The 23,085-nt window shown below is 46.2% G+C and overlaps 1 protein-coding gene across 2 annotated transcripts in view; it reads left to right on the forward strand.

Moving 5' to 3' along the window:
* The first annotated feature begins 16,273 nt into the window (after window positions 1-16,273).
* Window positions 16,274-23,085, forward strand: part of ATOH8 (atonal bHLH transcription factor 8) — a 90,259-nt gene continuing 83,447 nt past the window's right edge. Inside the window, exon 1 of one of the 2 annotated variants that reach the window (XM_029592751.1) lies at window positions 16,274-17,216. In XM_029592751.1, the coding sequence (XP_029448611.1) occupies window positions 16,638-17,216 (579 nt within the window). In that variant the 5' untranslated portion in view covers window positions 16,274-16,637. The remainder of the gene's footprint in view (window positions 17,217-23,085) is intronic. The other variant, XM_029592752.1, reaches the window with a different exon arrangement.

The raw sequence follows: 23,085 nt of genomic DNA on the forward strand, positions 1-23,085 counted from the left end.
CTTCCCTAAGTAAACACCAACTCTCCTCCTCAGACCTTCTCTATGGAGGGTTAAGGCCTGCAAAAGTATATTCTACAAGGAGAATCACCTACTCCCTCAGCCCCATTCTAAGGCTAATTCGTGACTCCTCCTGTGGCACATGGGCATAGGAGTTTTGTTAGATCTCAAACCCCTCCCAATGGGGAATAGCACACTAGTTTACTTTTAGTTTATTTGAAGCCAGATAAATCGCAAATCTTACAGAAGTAAATCAATGCGATGTCCAATAAAATAAAATTAACATGATATAACAAACAATATAATAAAATGAACATCACAAAATAAAATAAGAAAAATTAATTATAAGAAAATAGATATAAATAGATAAAACATTTAATGTAAAAATTAAATAGTCAGCAAGCGCTAGAACATAATAAAATTGACAGAACCTTAAAATGAAAATAATGAGGGTCAATTACAGAAAACATTTGAATACAAATAAGAGGCCAAAACAGTATAAAACATAAGAAGAAAATAAATAGAAAAATAATAATGTTGTGCTTCCCGGCCACGTACGCTCCGCGATCGGGCCTGCTCACCTCTCCTGGCTGTCCACGAGCGCAGGCCTCTCTTCCATTGCAGGCCCCGGCCGTCCCCGTCGCTCTCTCCAACCCGATGTGGCTCTGGCAGTATCGCAGGCCTCACAGCGAAGCTCCACATCCAGCTTCTCTTCAGCCCCGCCCCTAGGCGCGCGCGAGACCAGCGTCACAAACTTTAAAGGGCCAAGTGCGAGAAACCAGGACCTGACGCTCCCCAATGATGTCTCCGATCCACAGTATATAAGGCAGGGCTCAGACCCATGATCCCTGCCTTGGCAATCTGGTCGATCATGTTGTGATAGCAAGTTTGCCTTCATGCGTTCCAGTGTCTTGTTCGAGTCTTCTGTTCCAGTGTCCTCCTGTTCCTTCGTCTCCCCAGGTAGTACCATTTGGACTGTCTTCTTGGTACTGACCTCTGCCTGTTACTTGACTACGTTTGACTGCCACCTGGATTTGACCTTTGCCTGTTTCTTCGACCCAGTGGCGTAGCTACAGGTGGGCCTGGGTGGGCAGTGGCCCATCCACTTTCCATTCAGGCCCACCCAAATTTTTTTGCCACTGCAGCGTGCAGGCAGCACGCAAAGCTAAAAGAAAAAAAAAAGTCAGGCAATCGGCGGCGAGTTTACTTTTTTGAGCAGCCGTGACTCACGTGACCGCTCACTGCACCACCCGCCCAAGAGGAGTTTGTGCATGCGCACCGTGCCGGAGGCACGTTTACGATGCAGACTGGTCACGGGTCAGGTGACTAAGGCACGTGTGGTGCGGGCGCGCGGCACGCTGGCTCCCTTCATTGTGCGGTCCGCACTGCACAGCCACAGTTACCTCACACTTCCAAGAGAAAGGTTGGTAATCTTTATTAAATTGGTTGGACAGGGGGAAAAGAGTGAGGGGAGGGTTGGGGTCACCCGGGGGAGGAGGGGGAAAAGAGTGAGTGGAGGGAGGGAGGGAGGTGGAGGAGGGGGAAAAGAGGCAGGAGAAGTGCTGGGGTCTCTGGGGAGGGGAATGAGTGTGAAGGGGCAAGCTCTTTCTTCCCTGCTGCTGTTGCCGCCGGGCTATCAACACGTTGAAGCCCAGTGGGAACGGCAGCAGTGCTAAAAGAAACTGGGGCACCCGTGGCCGGCCTTTTCTTCTTCCCGCGCCTGCAACTTCCCCCCCCCCCCCCCCCCCGGGACCCAGAACCGGAAGTGATACGCCATGCGCGGGAAGAAGAAAGAGCCGTGCCGCGTGATAAAGTAGCAGCGGCCACTGCAGCATCGGCCCCCGAGCAATTAAGCAGCCGGGGATCGAGAAAGGAGATAGCATTATGAGCCTCCTGCAGCCGATGGAATTCTTCCTTCTTGGCCTGCGGGGGCTGGAGCCGGAGGAGGCTGCTGCAGCTGCAGCTACCATTTGTGCTGGGGGGGGGGAGGGAGAGGAAGTGAGTGAGAGAAAGAGAGAGAAGCAGCCAGCCAGCCAGTGTGTAAGTGAGAGAATGTGTGTGTGATTGAGAGCCTGTGTGTAAGTGAGAGAATGTATTTGATCGAGAGCATGTGTTGATTGAGAGAAACTGGTCAGAGAGCTGATGTATGTGTGTGTATGTGAGATACAATGAAAGTGACTGCTCAAGGAGATGACTGATATGTATGTGAGAGTGTGAGACAGTCAGGGATGTGATGTGACTGATGTGTGTGTGTGTGAGAGAGAAAAAGCATGGAAGTGAGAAATCTGGGTATGTGAGAAAGCATGGGAGTAAGAAGCCTGGTGTTGTGGGGGTGTATGTGAAAGAAAGCATGGGAGTGAGAAGCCTGATTATGTGAGAGAGAGCATGGGAGTGGGAAGCCTGTGTGTGTGCATGTATGAGAGAGAGACTGGTTGGTAAGGTGACGGTGTGACTGGTGTGTATGTGAATGTGAGAGAGAGAGAATGTGATTCAGGGAATGAGAAGCCTGTGCACATGGAGAGCAAACATGGAAATGAGAGAGAGACTGGTGTGTGTGTGTGTGTAACAGAGAGAAAGTGATTATGGGAATGAGAAGCCTGTGCATGTGGAGAGAACAAGCATGCAGTGAGAGACTGGTGAGTGTGTGTGAGAAGTGATTATGAGAGTGAGAAGCCCATATATGTAAGTGGAACACGGGAGTGGGAAGCCTGTGTGTGTGTATGGCATGAGAGAAACTGTTCAGGAAGGTGACTGGTGTGTGTGTGTGTCAGACTGGGAGATGACTGGTGTGTGAGAGACAGAAACTGGTCATAGGGGACATGACTGGTATGGTGTGTGTGTGAGAGACATGGGCCCTAAGGAAGAAGACTATGAGTATAGAGCTTAGTCACTACTGCTGCTTCTGGTGTGTGCTACAGCCTGCATGGAAGAGGAGTAGGAGAGCTGCTGGAGGGGGTAAGTAAAGATGGCTTTTTAAGTTTATTTTTCTTGATTGACTGCCATTTTAATTATTTAATATTATGTGATGTGTCTGCTTTTTAAAAAATATTTTATTGGTATTTGGAGAATTTTTAATTGGTTTTTATGAGTTTTTAATTGTTGGATGTTATTCTGTTCATAGTTGTTGTGAAACATTTATTCTGCTTATTAGTATAGTTTTACAATTATTTCTGTGTGGGGATCTATAGCTGCTTGCTAGTTCTGTTTTCCTAATAAGAGGTGTATTGGTTTTTAGGGCCTGATTTAATATTTGTAGTGTTGCCTTTTCATCGACAGGGTTGCTCCTGTTTGAGTGTATTCCATAATACAGGTGTAACTGTATAACAGCTGTAGCAGATTATTTAGAAATCTATTGTCAGGTGTGTGTGTGTGTGTGTGTGTGTGTGTGTGAGAGAGAGAGAAAGTATTTATCGATATGAATATGAATTCCATGGCTCAGACTTTTAATGCCCACCCATATTAACCTTGGGCCCAGCCAAAAATTCATTTCTGGCTACGCCACTGCTTCGACCACGTCTGTAAGCTGCCTGGAACTGACCTCTGCCTGTCCACTGACCACGTCTGTATGCTGCCTGGAACTGACCTCTGCTGGACCACTGACCACATCTGACTGCCGCCTGGAACTTGACCTTTGCCTGACTGACCACTGGTATTGACCCTTGCTTTGGCTGACTGCGCTATCCTTGACTCTGGCCTTGATCCTCGCTCTACATTCAGAGACTCTGTTCTGACCTTCTCTGGCTCCTGGACTTCCTAACCTGAACATTGACCACACACCCTTGTTCGTGGTGGGCACACCCCTGAACTTCATCTCTCGGAGATCCTGCGAGGCCCACCTAAGACCAGGCAGCCTGGGTAACCAAGGGCTCAATCTGAGGGAACCCCGGGTTGTTATTGGTGAAACTCCAACTAGCCTCTGTCTCCTCCTGTGCTCCGCCTCCTGGTGGCAGGCATTCTCTAGGTCCGACCAGGGAGCCTACCAATCCTGCACCAGGCCAAGGGTCCACCTCCTGGTGCAACAATAATAATAATCTTAGTAGTGTCTTGAATTTTAAGTAATACTAGCCAAATAAAGCCTAATTTGAAGGAAAGGCTTATAAGAATAGATCTGTCATCAAGGCTTTCCTGAACTTGGTGTTATCGTTTTCCATACATATTGCTAATAGAAAAAAGTTTCAAAGGCTGGGGACTAGATATGAGAAGCAAACCTCTCTAGTCCACTCTATGTCATACGGGTCGCCCGTATGACATAGTGAGGGCAAAGGTAGCGCCTGCGCCATTTTGAATATTGGCAATACAGCCCGCGTGCAGGAGGTCGCTCCCGGACCCCCGCTGGTCTTTTGGCAAGTCTTGTGGGGGTCAGGAGGCCCCCCCAAGCTGGCCAAAAGTCCCTGGGGGTCCAGCGGGGGTCCGGGAGCGATCTCCTGCACGCGTGACGTCGGGAGCCAGGAACCAAAATGGCGCCGGCGCTACCTTTGCCCTGTCACATGATAAGGGCAAAGGACCACTGGCGCCATTTCTCTTAACGCAGCCGTGGCCAGAGAGCGGGAGATCGCACCGGGACCCCCACACTGGACCCCAGGTAATTTAAAACATTTTGGGGGGGTTCTGGAGGGGGGGGATTTGTTTTAAAGGTTCAGGGTGGGTTTTAGGGTTGTTTTGGTGTGCCGGTTTTCCCGCCCTCCCCCGATTTACGATTTTTAACGATTTAAAAACAAAACAAAACACGACGATCAGATTTCCCACCCCCCCCCAGCCAAAATCGATCGTTAAGACGATCGATCACACGATTCACACCCCTAATAAGTAGTATGTCTACTTGATATTTGTGCCTGACTCCAGGTGAGCTATTGTTTTGATTTATGTAACTGTGAAGCATTATAAATAAATAATTGCACCAGCATTAAGTTAGTTAAGCCTTGAGGTGTTCCTTGTCTGTTCCTGAGGCCTCTGCTGGTCTGAATATGCTACAAGAGAGTATCCTAGAGATGGAAGGATGAGAAAAACAGTGAGAGGGAATCTTGGGGGCTGGAAGGAAGTAGAAGGATGAAAGAGTCTGGGTGGGAGGACAGAGGGAATGGAGAGAGAGTATTTTTGGAGGGAGTGGAAGGAGGAGAGAGAGTCCTGAGGGTGGAGGTAAGTAAAGGAAAAGAAGATGGAAGGATAATCCAGAGAGTGAAGAGCACTAAAGGGAAGGAAGGAAGAAAGTCCTGGTGGGAGGTAAGGAAGTGAAGGGAATGGGGAGGGAGTGAATCCTGGGGGTGGAGAAATAGAGGGAAAGAAGAGAGGGAGAGTCTTGATGTACAGCAAATTAGAAGAAAGGTCAGAGAAGGGTCCTGATAGGTGGAGAGAAAGACGGGGAAGGGAAAGAAAAGGTCTTTTAGGGCTGAGGAGAAGAGACAGAGGGGGAGATGGAAGCCTGGGGAAATGGTGAGACAGTCACAGAGAGAGATGAAGGGGAGGGGGAGTAAGAGAATTGAAGAGAAACATTGAAGAAAAGGAAAGGAGAACCAGGAAAATAATACGTGAGGCAGATGAGAGCAAAGTGAAGACTAAGAACTATGTGATGAATTAAAACATCAAGGCAGAAAACAGATTTGTTTTGAAATTAAATATGAGACTTTTGGGCAGACTTAGTTTTTCAACTCTCATTTCAATGCATGATGGTATTTGTAGCCCTGCATCTACCATTTGAAATCAGCGCTACATACACCAGAATGCATCAGGATGGGAGATATCGGGAATCCAGGAGTGGCCTAAAATCTCCCTCCTTGAGCTGGGTCACTTGGCAGTCCATCTAGAATAACTGTGATGCGGCACGCTCTGCTCAAAATCAGATTCAATAAGATTCAATTCAAGACCTCATGAGAGGTCTTGAATGAGTAGATGTGACTTGGTTATTTACACTTTCGAATAATAGAAGGACTAAGGGGCATTCCATGAAGTTAGCAAATAGCACATTTAAGACTAATCGGAGAAAATTCTTTTTCACTCAACGCACAATAAAGCTCTAGAATTTGTTGCCAGAGGATGTGGTTAGTGCAGTTAGTTTAGCTGGGTTCAAAAAAGGTTTGGATAAGTTCTTGGAGGAGAAGTCCATTAATGGCTATTAATCAAGTTTACTTAGGGAATAGCCACTGCTATTAATTGCATCAGTAGCATGGGATCTTCTTAGTGTTTGGGTACTTGCCAGGTTCTTGTGGCCTGGTTTGGCCTCTGTTGGAAACAGGATGCTGGGCTTGATGGACCCTTGGTCTGACCCAGCAGGGCAATTTCTTATCTTCTTATGTTTATTGGCATGATAATTTATACACTGCTGCTAAAGTAAATACCTCGGGGGGGGGGGGGGGGGGGAGGCAATTTTCAGAGCAAAACGGTCTGTGCAAAAATGTCCCTGCTCAGAATGGCTAAAAGTCCACGCAGGCTTGCACAGAGCATGTGCTTTTAGCTGGGTTGGAAAGAGGCCTTCCCAGGGAAGGTTTAGGTTGGTGGGGGGACAGGAAAACATGCTTGGGATTTTCAAAAGCATGCAAGCCATTTCCCTGCTACCGACCTCCTACATCAGTAGCAGCAGGAGCAGAGCATGCGGACGATTTTTAAAACGTGGACTTCACGCTGGCACTTTCCCGGGCCGGTGCTAGCTTTTTTTTGCTGCCCTGTGCGAATAATTATTGTGCAGCCCCCCCCCCACCACCACCACCACACTTCATTTAGTCTCTGTCTCAGGCCTGCCAATAAAGCCCAGCTCCTTCCAGCAACCTAAACTTTAAAATCTGTCACCCTGTACCCTCCAGGTCCTCACCCCCTCCCCTGGAACCCATTGCTGGTGCAAGTGTCTTAGGTGCCCTAAGCAAATCTTATACTTTTGAACCCCCTACGACTCTCTCCACATACACGGCTAAGAATTATGCATTTATAATAGATTTTACATGAAAAAGAATATTCAAAGGACAGTCTTCTGAGCTAAAAAAAAAAAATATCCTAAGTATTTGCATGCACGTCTTTGGTGCCAACCCGAAAATCCTACAAAAAACCCATCTGGAACCATATGGCAGTAGGGCTACTATAATGCGTGTTAGGTGTGGGTCTGACCCTCAGAAAGCCATGAGTAAATTACAATTACAACATAATAAACCTCCCACAGCAAAACAGCACTAACTGCCAGCACTTATAAAAGTAACAACCTTACACCAGGCTCTAAAACACCAATACACCTCCTAATAGGAAAATAGAAGAAACCAAGCTGCTATAGACTCCTACACGCTAGCAGAAAACCCCTCCACATCACACATGCAGAACACAGGCAGGCCCTCAGCAAATACAGGGAAAAGAAACCATAAAAAGAAAATAAAAACATGCAAGCAAAAACCGAATAGAAAAACTGCAACAAGTCAGACTCCATGCAATGCAACAATGGAAAAACAGAAATCACCAATCCTCAGACATTAAACATTAAAATCAAGAAATAGAATAAATAGATTGATCATAATAGTAAAAACATACTAATAAAAAGAATATTTCAAAACAGCTGGTGAATGGAAGATTCAATAATTAAAAACTCAAACGATTTGTTATAAATTTCTCAAACACCAATAAAATATTTCAAAACAGTAGACACATCAAACAGCAACCACAAATTAAAACTAATAAGGATAAATTAATTCACACTCTCCATACCTGGAAACTTTTGATTTCTAGTCATGCAAATTGTCGTGGATTAGTGAGAGAGATGCATAAACTATATATACACATACATACATATGCTCTCTCCCTCATACATGTACATGTTCCCTCTTACATACGCATATACACACACAAGATCCCTCTCTTTCTCACATATACATGCTCAGTCACTCACACATGCTGACAAATGCACATATGCTCAGATACACATGAAGAGAACACCCTGTGGTTCAATACCTCAGCCTTTCCTAATATAAACTGAAGAATTTACTGCTCAAAAATAACTTACTATTTAGACCTCTTATTCCCTAGAGCTTGCATCTGTCTTAGTGCTCTTTCTCTCACACACACACATGCTCCCTCTTTCACATACATGCTTCCTCTCATATGCACATGCTCAGACACCCATACACACACCCCGCTTCTGCTCAGACACCCAGACACACTCTACTTCTTCTCAGTCACCCACACACATACATACATGCTCAGACACCCACACACACTCCACTTATGCTCAGACACACACACATACATGCTCAGTCACACACACACACTCTACTTCTTCTCAGTCACCTGCACACACTCCACTTATGCTCAGTCACCCACTCATACACACATATATGCTCAGCTCAGACACACACAAGCTTAGGCACACCCAGGTTTCTTCCTGCTCATATATACACTAAGGTCTCTCCCAGAAGCCCTGGCCCTCCACTTCTTCGGCGGGCAGGTTGGGAGCTGCCTGGTGGCTTGTTTTTCCCTTTTAGCTGCCTAGCACATGGTCCTGCAGCTCATCTTGACCTTGCAGCCCTTCGCCACGTGGCAACTTGGGAACCACCACACAGCCCTAGGGCTCTTCTTGTTCACCGGGCTGCGCTATTTCTCCTTCTCTGATTCTCCACCATCTCATCTTCGCTGCGTGGTGGGTTGGGAACAGCCACACGGCCCTGCAACTCCCTCCTTTTTGCCGCTGCAGCCAGCGACTCCTCCTTTTCTTTGTGGTGCGGTGGCGCCAGCAGCTGATTCACCTCGGTCGCTGCCCTGAGGTCGCCGCCCTGACCAGGCCGCTGCCCTGTGCAAGTGCATGGCTTGCACAGTGGTTATACCAGCCCTGGCACATTCTCAAAGAGAAACTACCCGGATCCAGAACTGATCCTTGAGGGACTCCACTTATCACTCTTCTCTCTTCAGATTAGGTTCCATTTACCACTACTCACTGGCAACCGTCGCTCAGAAAATTTGTAATCTATTTTGCCACCTTGAGACTCACTCCCAGGCTTCTCATTTCATTTATGTACCTTCTATGTGGGACTGTTATCTAAAGCCTTGCTGAAACCCAGCTAAACCACATCAATTGCTCTTCCTTGATCCAGTTCTCTAGGTTGCCCTGTATCACTAAAATGTTTTAACACTGCCATGTGTACCACCAGATGCTGAGTGAAATCTCCCAGCCCTGCTAATGTCATACCCCAGAGTTCCCTACGTGTGCTGACAGGCCTGGGACAAAGAGAATACTGCTGCCACCCGCTGGTGAATATCTGATGACTTGGGAAAAATGAAAGAGATCTAAACTATGTAGTCTGATTGCAAAAGGATCCTTGGCAGAAAAATCATTTGGGAACCACTGCTTTAAAAATAGTATATATCGTACAGCAGCTGTGCTTTATGCAGCCATGTGGGAGTTATGAGTTCAGCCTCTAGCCTCTGCTTCATTAATTGGCTGGGGCTTGGGCCATTCTCCAGGACAGTCTATGGGAAAATGGATTGCACATATGGCAGCTACTGGTTGGTCTAAGGCAGCTAAGCCACGGCCTTGGAGGAGGTTGTGCTCTGTCCCGCAGCCACGGGAGGTTGCTGCAGTGCCTGGCCCAAGACAGGAAGAGTTGGGGGGAAAGAGAAACAAGTGAAAACTGAGTCAAAGTCCTTGGTTATGGTGGCATAAGGGCTTGGCCTGGGGGCCTTTGCGCGGAGACAGCCAAATGCATGTCTGAGCTCTAACCCCTGACCCTGTGTACCCCCTCTGGGAGCTAAGCCATAGGAAGGTGAGCTGGGCCTGCACAGAGTTTGGGATAACAGGTACAACTAAGAGGACAGATGAGAAGGACACAGGTGTAGGCCATGAGAAAAAAAAAAAAAAAAACCACACACACACAAAAAAAAAGACTAGTTGAGCTTTCCACATCAGACTAAGTATTACAAAGTCACATGCCAACAAAGAGATCCAGGGAAGAAAAGTATGCCAAAAATTCATAACGTGAGTGGAGTCTTTGTTCTGAAAAGAAAGCCGAGGTACAGAGTCAACTGCATCATATTTCTGGCCAACACAGTAGCAGCAAGAATGAGCTGTGAAACTGTTTTACCACTTCAAAGAAATACTCTGATTATTATACAGCATGTTACACTGAAGTCCTGCTGTCCCATTTCATTCCAATGCACTTCAAGGGGACCAGAACATTTGCAACCATTCAGGTGCTGGTCGGCTGTCAAAGTTAGCTGGCTCAACTTGTGCAGCTAATTTAGCCGGGATATTCAGCAGCATGCCTGCGCCACTGAGTATACCTGGCCAGAGGCGTTGCTAGGTATCTAAAAGAACCGGGGCATGGGCCGATAAGCTTTCCTTTTCCCTCCCCCCCCCCCCATAGATTCTGATAATTAACTCAATCATGATCAGCAGCTTCCCCTCTCCCAAGAACAGTCCTATAAAACCACATAACGGGAGATCTCAGGAATGATCTCTGTCTCACATTCATGGGGATAGAAAAATACCTACAGTACCTGAATGTAAACCGGTGTGATATCTCGATTGAGATCGAATGTCGGTATATAAAAAAATAATAAATAAAATACATCTGTAGTCAGGAAGTCATCCTATATGACCTGTGACAAGGAAACCACCCTGTCAGTTCGATCTTGGCAGGGGCCCAGTGGCTCTCTCCATACCTACCAAATTCCATACATGCAGAGACAGGACACCCCCGCTTGCCAAGCAGAAGCACCGCTACAAACATTTTGCACCATTGTCGCATAGTGCTGAGCATGCATGTCAGTAGCCTCTCCAGACAGAAGGACCTTCTAAGGAACAAAGAAACTCCTGGTCAATTTCAACCATCTAGTAAAACTGCCACTAAAATTATTCAAGAGCAACAATCAATACAAATTCTTCTACATGGGAGTAAAGTCTGGGTGATAGGAGACAATTCCAATATTAAATCTGCACCTCAAATTCTACAATAACCTGCATTCCCAGAACCTCCCCCCCCCCCTCCCCGATTTGAGACAAGAGCCCTGCCTCCCAACCTGCCTCCCAACCTTCAGGAAAAGACTTAAGACTTGGCTGTTTAAGCAAGCATTCCCGGACCCTAATTAATCTCTCACTTTGTCAACATATTTCTCTCAGTCATCCTAGTTTCAGGATTTTGTAATTATCTTTACTGACGTTATCCTTTCCTTCTATTTCTCTCTTTGCCCAGTTCAATCTTCCTTGTTATTTGTAACTGCTTTTCTCCACACCTTAGCTACAGTTTGAAGTTATTATGCACCCCTGTTCAACTGTAAACCAGCATGATGTGATTGTATCATGAATGCCGGTATATAAAAAACCTAAATAAATAAATAAGAAAGGGTGCAGAGCAGTACAAGGACAGTTCCCTTTATCACTCACCATAGAAAAATAATATTCAAATTCTGATGTCATCCCAGTAACAGCAGCACATATTACCTCCGAGGCCCATATTCAAAAGCCATTTAGACAGATAACATAATGGTTATCCATCTAAATGACTTACCCAGCTAAATTCTAGCCGGCTAATAAGTTAGGTGGCTAGAATTTAACTGGATAAGTTAGGGGCGGTCCAGGAGCATAACTGGGAGACCGTGCCATTACCAAGAACATTGTATAATAATACAAAATCATGCAAAAAAAGTACTCAGAACCCATAGGAAACCTACCATACCATAATGCCCTAACTGCCATACTCAAACATTAACAACACTACCTATGAAAAAGCAACACTACAAATATTACACCAGGCTCTAAAATACCAATACACATCCTATTAGAAAAACAGAACAAATCAGGCAGTTATAGTTCCCTATACAGAAACTACAAGCTAGCAGGATACCTCACCTAAGTCACACATGCAGAACACAGACTCTCACTAAATACAGAATAAAGAAACCATAAAGTAGATATAAAAACGTGCAGACCAAAACTGAATTGAAAACTGCAAGAAGCCAGATTACGTATACAATGCAACAGTGGAAAAACAGAAACATCACCATTCCTCATAAAACATGAAATAAAATAAAAAAAATATAAAACGTCATAATAGTTAACCATACTAATAAAAAGAATATTTCAAAACAACTGGCAAATAGATTAACATCCAATTATTTAATACTCATAAATTTTTAAAAATTTACCAAACATTAATAAAATATTTCAAAATAGCAAACATATGAGATAACACAAAATAATTAAAACTCATAAGGATAAAAATCCCCCACTCTCCATACCTGGGAACTTTTGATTTCCAGTCACTGGATTTGTGGGTGAAGTGGTGGAGAGCACACAGACTTTATTCTCTCTCTTTGTCATATACACACATTCTATAATACACACACGTTCTCACACATACTCCTCCTTTCTCTCACACACATACTCACACACACATCCTGACTTTCTCATACACACTTCTTCCCTCTCCTTCTCTCACACATATATATTCTCACACAAACACTCCTTCTCTCATGCATGCATGTCCCGAATCCTCTGGCACAGCGGCTGTGCTGGGGGTTGGCGCACCGGCAGCTGGCCGGCATGCACAAGTTACGCCTGACTCCTGCAATAAAGGTGGGGGGGGGGGGATTTAGATAGGGCAGGGGGGTGGGTTAGATAGGGGAAGGGAGGGGAAGGTGGGGGGAGCGAAAGGAAAGTTCCCTCTGAGGCCGCTCCATCAGGCCTCCCCTAGGGCTCAGTGCACGCAAGGTACACAAGTGTGCACGCCCTTGAGCGTGCGCCAACCCTGGATTTTATAACATGCGCGCGGAAAAGACTCGTAACCTCTAGAGCAAAAAAAACCAAAACAAACAAAAAAAGGATTCCATGAAAGTTTGTGTAAAATGTTGAGATAAAACTGTGTCAGAACTTGCTTAAGGAAACCAAATCAGTCCTTTCCTTCTGGATTCTTCTGTAGCAATGTTTAAAAGAAACACATTAGTACAAGAGTGGGCAGCCTCCAGGAGAGGTACCAGACTGTGGCATCTGCCCACCCTGCTGCCTGCTGCTCAGAATCAGAGAGGACTGCCGTCAAGAATCGCTGTCCCAGTTCTGGGTCAGAGGCACATGCTGCCCTCAAGAAGGCCTTCTCCACTTTGGGCTGATAGAGCTGACGGGTGTGCTTCAGGGCTAGTATGGGCAGGAGGCATTTCAAGGGCCTTTTGCCATCCTGTCTTGGTGCCTTCTTACAAGAAGCCTTTAGTCGCACACAAAGCAGCAAAGTGGAGAGAGAGAGAGAGAGAGATTTTCTATGTTGGCTGTGAACTACCTTGTCTGTAATCCATTATCCTGGGCTTCAGTTAGCAATCTCTCATCTTCAAGTCTAAACTCACCTCTCCTTAGCCATTCCTGAGTCATATTTTGATCCACATGGGGTTGGTTTCTGAAGCAAATCTCTGTATTCCCACTATATTGATACATTTGGCAACTGATTTTCTTTGTTTGCTGCTCAGATTCTTTAAAGCATTTTTTTTCTCTTGTTTTGTAAACTCCATTGTTTCTTTCTCCTCATGTGCTGGTTAGAGTCTCGCTCATTCCTTTCCCTTGCTGAAACAATTGTCCAAGCTTCAGGACAGAGACCAGTTCTGACCATTTGCTTTTGTACTTTAGCACTTTTTGAGTATTAGGATCTCTCAGTGCTGTTAGGTATGCTTGAAGGCCCACAAGACCAGTTCTATATATATAGTATATATAAGAACATAAGAACATAAGAAAATGCCATACTGGGTCAGAGCAAGGGTCCATCAAGCCCAGCATCCTGTCTCCAACAGTGGCCAATCCAGGCCATAAGAACCTGGCAAGTACCCAAAAACTAAGTATAAAATCTATTTCTACAAGGCCCATAGCATCCTCATCTCCTGGAATGTACAATTTCATAACATACTGATTATTATAGATTACCTGATGACCACGGAGGAGTTTTCTTGTTCTTATATATACAACGGTATGGAATAAACACTGTGGATCTCTAAAGGCTAGAGGGTGGAAATGAAGAAATGCGTGCAGGGGTAGCTTGCTACTGTGCGGCGGTGACTACCCTTAGCAGAAGGCATGGAGATTATTATCCTTAAACAATAATCCTTGATGCTTTTAATGCAACCGCCAGTATCGCTATAACCTCCAGTTAATGCAACTGCAACACTGCTCCCCGCTTCGATGGCAGGGGGGGGAAAAGGGGAATTGGATTCAGAAAACCACCGAGGTCCCCGACTTCTGTACAGACATAAGGGAAAAAGCGTAGGACTGCTTTAATGGCCAAGTCCTAAAGGAAAGGAAGAAAGCGTACATGAGGGTAACTTCCTGGTGAGGCAGTTACTACCTTCAGCAGAAGGCATGGAGAGCGCTGCCCTTCACCAATAAGCCTTGATGCTTCTAATGCAACTGCAACATTGCTCCCCGCTTCGACGGCAGAGGGGAAAAAGGGGAACTGGATTCAGACAACAAGCAAGAGGGCCCCCAACGTCTATAGGCTGGGGTACTGATACTCAGGCATAAGAGAAAAAGCACAGGACTGCTTCTCTGGCAAAGTCCATAAGCAACGCACGACAATCAGCTCTGTCTGAAATTTCAAGAAAGCTCATCCGTCACCCAGTAAAAAATGTCGCTAGCTGAAATTTGTATGGTTTATGATAAAGCTCGGGATAACTGCACGGAGCGACAGTTACTACCCTTAAGAGAAACATGGGGGGGGGGGGTATCCTGCCCGCAGTGGCAGTTGCTACCTAGGGAAGCTTGCTGGGCAGACTGGATGGACCATTTGGTCTTTTTCTGCCGTCATTACTATATCTACCTTATAAATGGGCTCCGACCGACGGCCCGCAAATGCGCAGTAGAGAGCAGTTCTACCGCACAAGCGCGGGCGAGCACGTCGGTCAGAGCCGACTCCGAGCGTGCCCGAAAAAAAAAATGGCGCTGGGGCCGCAGGAGCGGCAGCGAGGAGCTGTAGCGGCGCCGCGCGCGTGGGAGGGATCCCCCCCCCCCCCCGGAGATCTTCCGTCTGCCGGTTGTGGATGATCTGAAAGGGGATTGAGAGAGGGGGAGTGACTGAGGAGAGGGAGGAGAGAGTGAGGGGGAGGGAGGGAGGAGAGAATGAGGGGAAGGGGAGGGGGAGGAGAGGGGGAGGGGGGAGGAGAGAGTGAGGGGGAGGAGAGAGTGAGGGGAAGGGGAGAGTGAGGGGAAGGGGAGGAGGTGAGAGGGGTAAGGGGAGGGGGGAGGAGAGAGGGAGGGGTGAGGGGAAGGGGAAGGGGAGGGGGAGGAGGAGAGAGAGGGGGGGAGGGAGGAAGGGGAGAGGGAGAATGAGGGGGAGGGAGTGGGAAGGAAATGGACCGAAAAAAACATTTTTAAATGTAGCCCGTTGTTAACGGGCTTACCGGCTAGTATATAATTATTTAAGGTCTTTATCGATCCAGTCTCCTATTCAAACTATAGAAGAGTGCAGGAATTTCAAGTTGATAGCTTGTATCTTTTTTCTTTTTGTTAAAGCACTTTTCAAATCAATTTCTATCTCCTATAGTACTCCTTAATGGCCTTTTCTCTCAGTAACTTGTGCTGAATTGTTGCATCTTCATCCAGCATGTGTCTTCTTTTTCAAGGAAGTCCACCCTCCCTGCCTCACTTGCTGGCTTTTGATTGATCCATAGCAATTATTGTGAAAGGGCTGCTTGAGAAACAAATTTATGCTTCTGCTCCAGAGAGATTAGGAAGATTTGCCAAGCCCACCGGGCACTTCTAAACAAAATCAGTGCACTAAACACTTCTGGCCATCAGTGAGAAAGACAAGGTGGTGCGTGTAGAGGCCCAGTGGGAAGCCTTGACCAAAATATAATGAACCGTCACAATTTATCTTTGGTTTAAAAAAAAACAAACCACTTCATGTTCTTTATTATCCCCCTTCCATGTGGACTTTTTAATCTGTTCTTTTCTATCTGTTTTTTTTTTTTTTTGTCCTTAGACCGACTTCATCCAGTTTTACATTGTATGCTAATTTTTAATGACACATTATCATTTTGGCTCCATATGATTATTTCATACTTCAGATCTTGTGACACTGGCAGTGTAAGAGGGAGAATTGAGAGTAGTCCAGCATTTTAGGAGCAGATGTATATTTTTGGGCACTCTGCCCCAAAATACACACATCATTCATATACACACACAAACACACACACACAACACACACATATGTATGTCTGTCTGTGTGTATATACACACAGACAGACATACATACGTATGAAGAAAGAAGATTGGCAGCACAGCTGCTTTGAAAACTGCTTCCTGTTTCTTTAAAAAAAAAAAAAAAAAAGCAAAGCTCATGTGTGCTGTTTGGGGCTGGAAGGTCTTGTTGGCTGTGTGAGGCAGTCTCCGTGTAACAGGCGGCGTGCTGACTGATCTCACTAACAGGGGCTTCTGTGTAAGCTGAGGCTAAACAAACACAGATGGATCTCAGTGTGCATTCACCAAAAATGCTGGCAATGCGGCAGGGACTTCAGATGACATTCTGAGGGCCGGGGAAGCTGCACGGCAGAGAGATCGCCTTCTTGCTTTGCTTGTTGGATGGGGTTGAGGGGCGGAAGGTGGGCACGGGGCGGTGGGGGGAGAACGGTGTTTCCACCGGCTGCTGTTTAAAAAAAAAAAAAACAAAAAACCAGAACAACAAACAAATCCCAACAACGTTAAAGCTAAAATGAAAAACCTGCAAATGATAGACGAGAGGCACTGGAAGCCCCTGTGCGTGAAAGAGATCAATGGGATCAAAAAGGTGAAGAGGAAAAGCAAAGAGGCGCTGAAGCAAGTGAACGGTTTCAGAAGTTTCAGAGCCGCGGGTCTGGGCAACGGGACGGCGGCGGCGGCGGCGGCGGAGGGCGGCAGCTGCGAGAGCCCCCCGGCGGCCGGACGGGGGGGGCAGGGGGCCGCCGGCGAGGCCATGGACTTGCGCACCGGCGCCTTCCCGAGCCGGGGCAGGGACGCCTTGGCGCCCTTCCAGGGCTTCGAGCCGCCGACTCTGACGGAGCCCTCCCGGATCGTGCTGTGCCCGCGAGGCCCGGAAGGCGGCGGCGGCGCCGCCTCGCACCCGCCCCGCGAGGCTTACGGCCGGGGTAGCCCCGATCCCGCCGGTTCGCCCAGGAGACGGCAGGGGGACGGCGCTGCCGGCCTCCCCTCCGAGATCAAAGCCATCCAGCAGAGCCGCAGGCTGCTGGCCAACGCCAGGGAGCGCACTCGGGTGCACACGATCAGCGCAGCCTTCGAGGCTCTGAGGAAGCAGGTAAGCCCCCCGCCCGCCCACTAACCAGCAGCAGCAGCAGCTCCTGCTCGCTTTCCTTTGCATTTGCAGGCGGCTTACGTTCCGGTGAAGTTATACACTTTTTTTTTCATTCCCCCCGAAATATATTGATATTCTGTTAGACATGTGGCGCGATAGTGGCAGATTTATGTAAAATGCTATGCTATGAACTTCTTTGCATGTTTTCTCACTATTTAAAAAAAATAAAATAAAAATAGTATAGCGTCTGAACTGTTTTAGCATTGGTTTTATTGCACAAAGGACCTGATTTATGAGAGTCGGGGGGGGGGGGGTGAGCATCTTCTCTATGAAAGATCCTTTAACAGTTCTGCTTCAACGACAGCATTTGTAAATGGGTTTATTTCCCTCTGTCTTGCATTTTGCTCAATTAAAAAGGACCCATTGTAAAAAAAAAACAAACCAACAAATAGATGCATTAGGAAAGTAAATTTAAGAAGGAAAAGAAAACCAGCATGGTTTTCAAAACAGGCTCTTGAAAAGGTAAGAGCGAAATGACGAGCCTTTTGGGCGGAATAAATGCCACTGCCCTCAAGGGATTAAGTGAATCTGTAGAAAGCAGAGTAAATGACCTAGTCTGCCCCTTTTCATTCTTGGTGCAATTCCATAGATCCCAGTTGATCCCCCAGCTTTCCCATCACTGCTCCTCTCCCTCTGTGCTTTTCCCATGCTTTCTTGCATTCCGCTACTGGCTGGCCCTGTGGTCATTATTAACACCGGTGCCACCACACAGAAGTCGGTAAACGAGTGCAGCCTACTGGCATGGAATTCGGAACAATTTTATAGTGGGGATGCTGAAAATGTTTTTTTCACCCATGTATAATGGAAGCTTGCACCCTCGGGGGGGTGGAGGAGGGGGAGATGTGGTGCTGCACACCTGGTTACAACACATGTGCCTGCTAGTAGGAGAGGGAGAGAGGTCCACCGGGCTCCTAGCCAGCACTGACAGCGCATGCAGCTCGTATTCTTCTCCGTGAGAGATCCAGTGTGACCCTTCTGTGCAACCAACAACAACTGAAGGAGCTGCCCATGTGTCTCAGGCTCCACTATGTCCCCGCTGGCTGACAAAGCCAGGAAGGAGCCAGTGCAGCTTTCCAGCAGGGTTGCCAACTGGCTTCAGATTTCCAGGACAGGCTGATCCAGTCCTGGTTTTACCCTACTGCATGCAGGGACTGGTAGTCTTGCATACAGTGGGGTAAAACCAGAGCTGGATCAACCTGTCCTGGAAATGTGGAGCCAGTTGGCAAACCTACTCTCCAGTTAGGAACTTATGCAGGCTTTCCTCCTCCTCACTGGCTGATAAGGCTGGAAGATGACCCTCCTCTCCCCCCCCCCCCCCCCAACACACTTCATGCCATCAACAAACTCAGGGCCAGGGGCTTTCTTCTCCCACCTCCACCACCCCCCCCCCCCCGCCCCTGACCACCACAGTGCCGGCAGGAGCCAGTGCGGCCCCCATGTCATTAATAAGCCTTGAAGTGCTATAGGTGCAGCCCTGCAGGGTAAGCAGCCAAACAAGGAGCAAAGTGCCAGCTGACGGCACCAACAAGCAAGGGAGCTACTGTGCCTGTGATCATCAGAGGGTGGGGAGTGGGTGAGAAACAGATGGAGATAAAGAGTTTGGTGAGGGAATGATGGAGAAGTAGAAATGGGATGTGAGGAGAAGGGGAGATGAAGAAGCAGGGCTTGGCGGGGGGATGGGGGAAATGAGAGGGAAGGCTGACAGTTTGCTCCATGTCATTCTCCTTAGCTTTGCTTTTTCCCTTTTGTCCCCATGTCCTTTCTGTCTCACCTGTTAACTTACTCTCTCGCTCTCCTCTGCCCCCTCATCCCCTGATTAACTGCTGGGGTTTGATCTTACTCTGTTCCATCCTTTCTGTCTCCTCTTATTTCTCCTCTGCTCCTTTCCCCATCCCTCTCTTCGGTGTATTTACTGACTCCCATACTGTGAATCTTACTGCATGCCATTGTTAGCCTTGAGAAGATAGGAGGGATCTCAGAGGACAAGGAAAAATGTTACGAAAGATTGAAGGGCCGATGCATTAAAGTGCGCACAGGTTTACACGTGGTTGGACACGCTAGACTAGCACCCGGTGCGATAAGGAGATTAGAGCGTTCAAACCACGCGCCCAAACAGATATGTAGCTGATAGCACCCATCACATGTAAATTCCATGTAGATGAGGCTATTAGAAAATCGCTGGGCGCCCAATGCACACTTTTTAACTTAGCAAATTTAACTGCAGCCCCGGAAATAACGTAAAGTCAATCCGCGAGTCGAGGGCTCAGGAGAAATGAATAAATACGGTCTTCTGCGGTTCCTCCTACTTAGTATCATTGTGACATTTAAATTTACTGCTTGTGATGTTGAAAAATAAATGTATATTGGCTTGATTTAAAAAAAAAAAACAAAAACAATTCTTCTGGATGCACAATTTAGATGCCCATAGCAAAGGGCGTTTAGCTGTGGGCATCTTCAGCAACCTCAGCAAAGTCGGCCAGAAGAAGTGGGATAAAAACGGACGCTCGTATTGAGTGCCGGATGCATTTGAGCGCTAGGGCCACACAGTTCTCCCCTATTTATTTATTTATTTATTTATTTTATTTAAAAGCTTTTTTATACCATCATTCATAGTTACATCACAATGGTGTACAATATGTTTATATCTGTGGGATATTCACACCCCCTTTTTTTTTTTTTTTTATGCAGCCTTGCATTTTAATACTGCATTGGGCGCCCAGGGGGATGTGACTGCATGTGCATTAAGAAAACAGGCGCTCAATACGAGTGCCCGTTTTCAACGTGCGCCTTATTGCATCAGCCCCTGAGGGAGCAGGGAAGGCGATCAGAGCAGCAGAGGAACCAGTGGAGGAAAAAAAAATAGTAAAGCAAATAGTAGAGTGATAAAACTTTTTTTTTTTTTTTTTTTAGATATATTAATGAAAGGAGGAAATGTGGAGGTGAAAAGGAGAAATATATAAAGGGTGACAGACATAGCAAAAGTACCTAACAAATACTACATTAAGGCTTTCTGTTAACACTGAAATTCTTGCAGGTGCCTGAAAAAGTATTACTGACACTTGGATGTAGGATTCTAGGGCTGTGTGTTGGCAATAGATCAACAACTACTATCTTGCAATTTTTTTGTTTGTTTGCGTTGTTTTATTGAAGTTGAGGGTTGTATGTACTTCCAAGTTTTGTAGCACTTGCAAAATCAATTTGCCGATGTTGAATATATATATTACAGTCTAAGAAGCCGTGGCTCTGACTGCCAGTCTGGCATTTTCGCTGGGTGCATTAGCCGGCACTGACAGCCAGGATATCCACATGATTTCTTCGTAGTCTATGCCAAAAATCTGTTTTCTTTTCTCTCAAGTCTGACAATAGCAGCCTATCTTTTTTGCCTGAGATTGGTCTCTAGCAGGACACTAAGGACTTGGGAATAAGTCGGTGCAAATAGTTTCACCAATTCCCGACAGTGTACACACTGGCAAAAATGTGGCCATGGTGGCTAATCTTCGTTTGCCAGTTTTTGTATGGTCTCGGTGTCAATAAAATGACTCACAAAACTTGTCATAAAATATTCCTTGCCAACTTGCAGCTCTTCTGTCTTCATTCACATTTTCCTTTAGGGGGTTTGACCCACAGTGTGCCAGGGGTGGCAGCTGCCCCCACCCCCCCCCCTTTACAAATTCTTCTGTCTCTTAATTGCCGTCTTTCCCAGGGTCTCGGTTTCTATTTGAAATGATCTAATTGGTACTCCTCTCTCTTCCCTTCCTTCCACGCCCCTCCCCTTCAACAACGAGCCTCGCCACAGGGTACGTCCCCAGCTGGCAGAACGTGTACACACCAACTCTATCTGCTGCTCTCGACCATGCAGGTGTTTGCCAGCTGATCATATGTGAAATGTACTTGTTAAGGCCATTCATAAATGTGTTTCAATTAGATGCGTGCATCCTGACAGCGTGGCTGAACAATTAAAATATCAGATTTAGTACAATCAATTAAACCCTGGCTATGTTGAACCGCACCCCTCCTAGAATTTAGCATTTGTGTAATGTGTGTGTGTATATATATATATATATATATATATATATATATATATGTATGTATATTTATTTATAACTTTTTTTTATACCGAAGTTCAGGTAACAGAATTACTTATCACTCCGGTTTACATTATAACAAGTAGAAAACAATGACAACATATGTCTTACAATGAACAAGGGAGTGAACAACTTGGATAATATAACATAACATAACTAGGAACAGTAGCAGTATGCACTATTAGAGCACAATGGGGAGGGAGGTTTGCTAATGGGGGGGAGGGGGGAAGGAAGATTGTTCGTGGAGGGGGGGGGGAGGGAGAAATTTCTTATTGATGAGTAAAAACATGAGCATAGGTTCTGGACGTCAACAGTATGAAAACAGTCTATGGGAGCTGTGGAAGACTAAGTAAGTTAAGGGAATGCTTGAATGTATATATATATATATATATATATAATTGTTTAAATAGGTGGTTTAATACTCACAATTTAACCAAGGTCCAAATGGTGTGTACCTAGTGAGGTCGGGGGGGCAGAGAGTTAACTCTTGTATTGTACAGGTTCTTAATCTCAGCCAAAAGGGATTGACATCCAGTCACTTCTTAAGCTACTATTCATCTTAGCCAAAAAGACTGAGAACTGGTATCTAGGCAGTTTGTTTTTTTTCGACCTTTAATTGGATCCATTATGGGGCAGGCGGGGGTGGGGGGGGGGGGGGAACTGACTTTTGCCTTTGAGTAAGAATTGCTCAGGTAATAGCTGATTAAAAATTTAGCTGTTTTTCCTCCAAAAGGAGGGTATCATTTTATTTGAAAAATATTCTACGATTGCAGTGGCAGACTGGTTCAGAAGTTATTTATGGTTGGCTAAGTGAAGGTGCTGCTTTGAAGTATTTCTAGGTGGGTATGAGACTCAAATACCCATCTCCTCCCGCAGAGAAGATGGAGGTGATGGGTGAGAAGGCAGCACGGCAGCACTGGAGAGGAGGCTGGGAAGTTCACATGCAGTGCTTGGATTTCTTGGGTCGGTTATTCTTGGCATTTCCACTGGTGCTCTTTCTCTCCATAAAACTCAAGCCTGCTCTCCCGCCCTACTCCTTCAGCCTGAATGTCGGTTTTTAACAGAAAGCCTAAGGTTTTGAATTATTGACTTCAGTGAGAGGGAAACGGGAGGGGAGGTGAGGAAAAAAAAGAGCACGGAAAATGTGTCAAAACTATTTGTGAGATAAATCAGTAGAACGTTGCCACGTCACCTACTACACATATAATAAAATCACTTAAAAAATATATACATGTAAGATAGACATTTACAACTTTGAGCGTTCATATATTTAAATTAAATATAACCATTTTCTATCTATGCTCTTTTTTTCATCTCTTCCACCTTCTTTCTGTGTTTCCTATCGCTTCACCATCTTTTCCTAACTCCAACTTTTCTACCCCTTCTCTCCCTGTCTTTTCAGCTGTCACCCCTCCATCTCCCCTTTTCCATCTTATTTTTTCATCGCTCCGTCTCTCAACCCATTGCTCCCCCAGCCCTCCAGCTTACTTTTTTCTGCCTCACCTCTCCCAGCCCATCTCACCCTAGCTCCCACCTGGACCATCTTCCCTGTTTGCATCTTTCCTTCCTCTTAACCCTCCATTTCTCCCTCTCTTCCCTCCTAACTTTCACGCTTTACTTCACTTCCTCCCAGTTCACCTCCATCTCCTTTGCGTAGTTTTTCTTCCCCTCAGAGTCGCCATCTCTCGTTGACCAATAGATAGCAATGGACCAAAAGAACTCCGTCA

This window comes from Rhinatrema bivittatum, chromosome 1 (genome assembly GCF_901001135.1).
Source record: "Rhinatrema bivittatum chromosome 1, aRhiBiv1.1, whole genome shotgun sequence".
Classification (NCBI taxonomy): Eukaryota; Metazoa; Chordata; class Amphibia; order Gymnophiona; family Rhinatrematidae; genus Rhinatrema; species Rhinatrema bivittatum.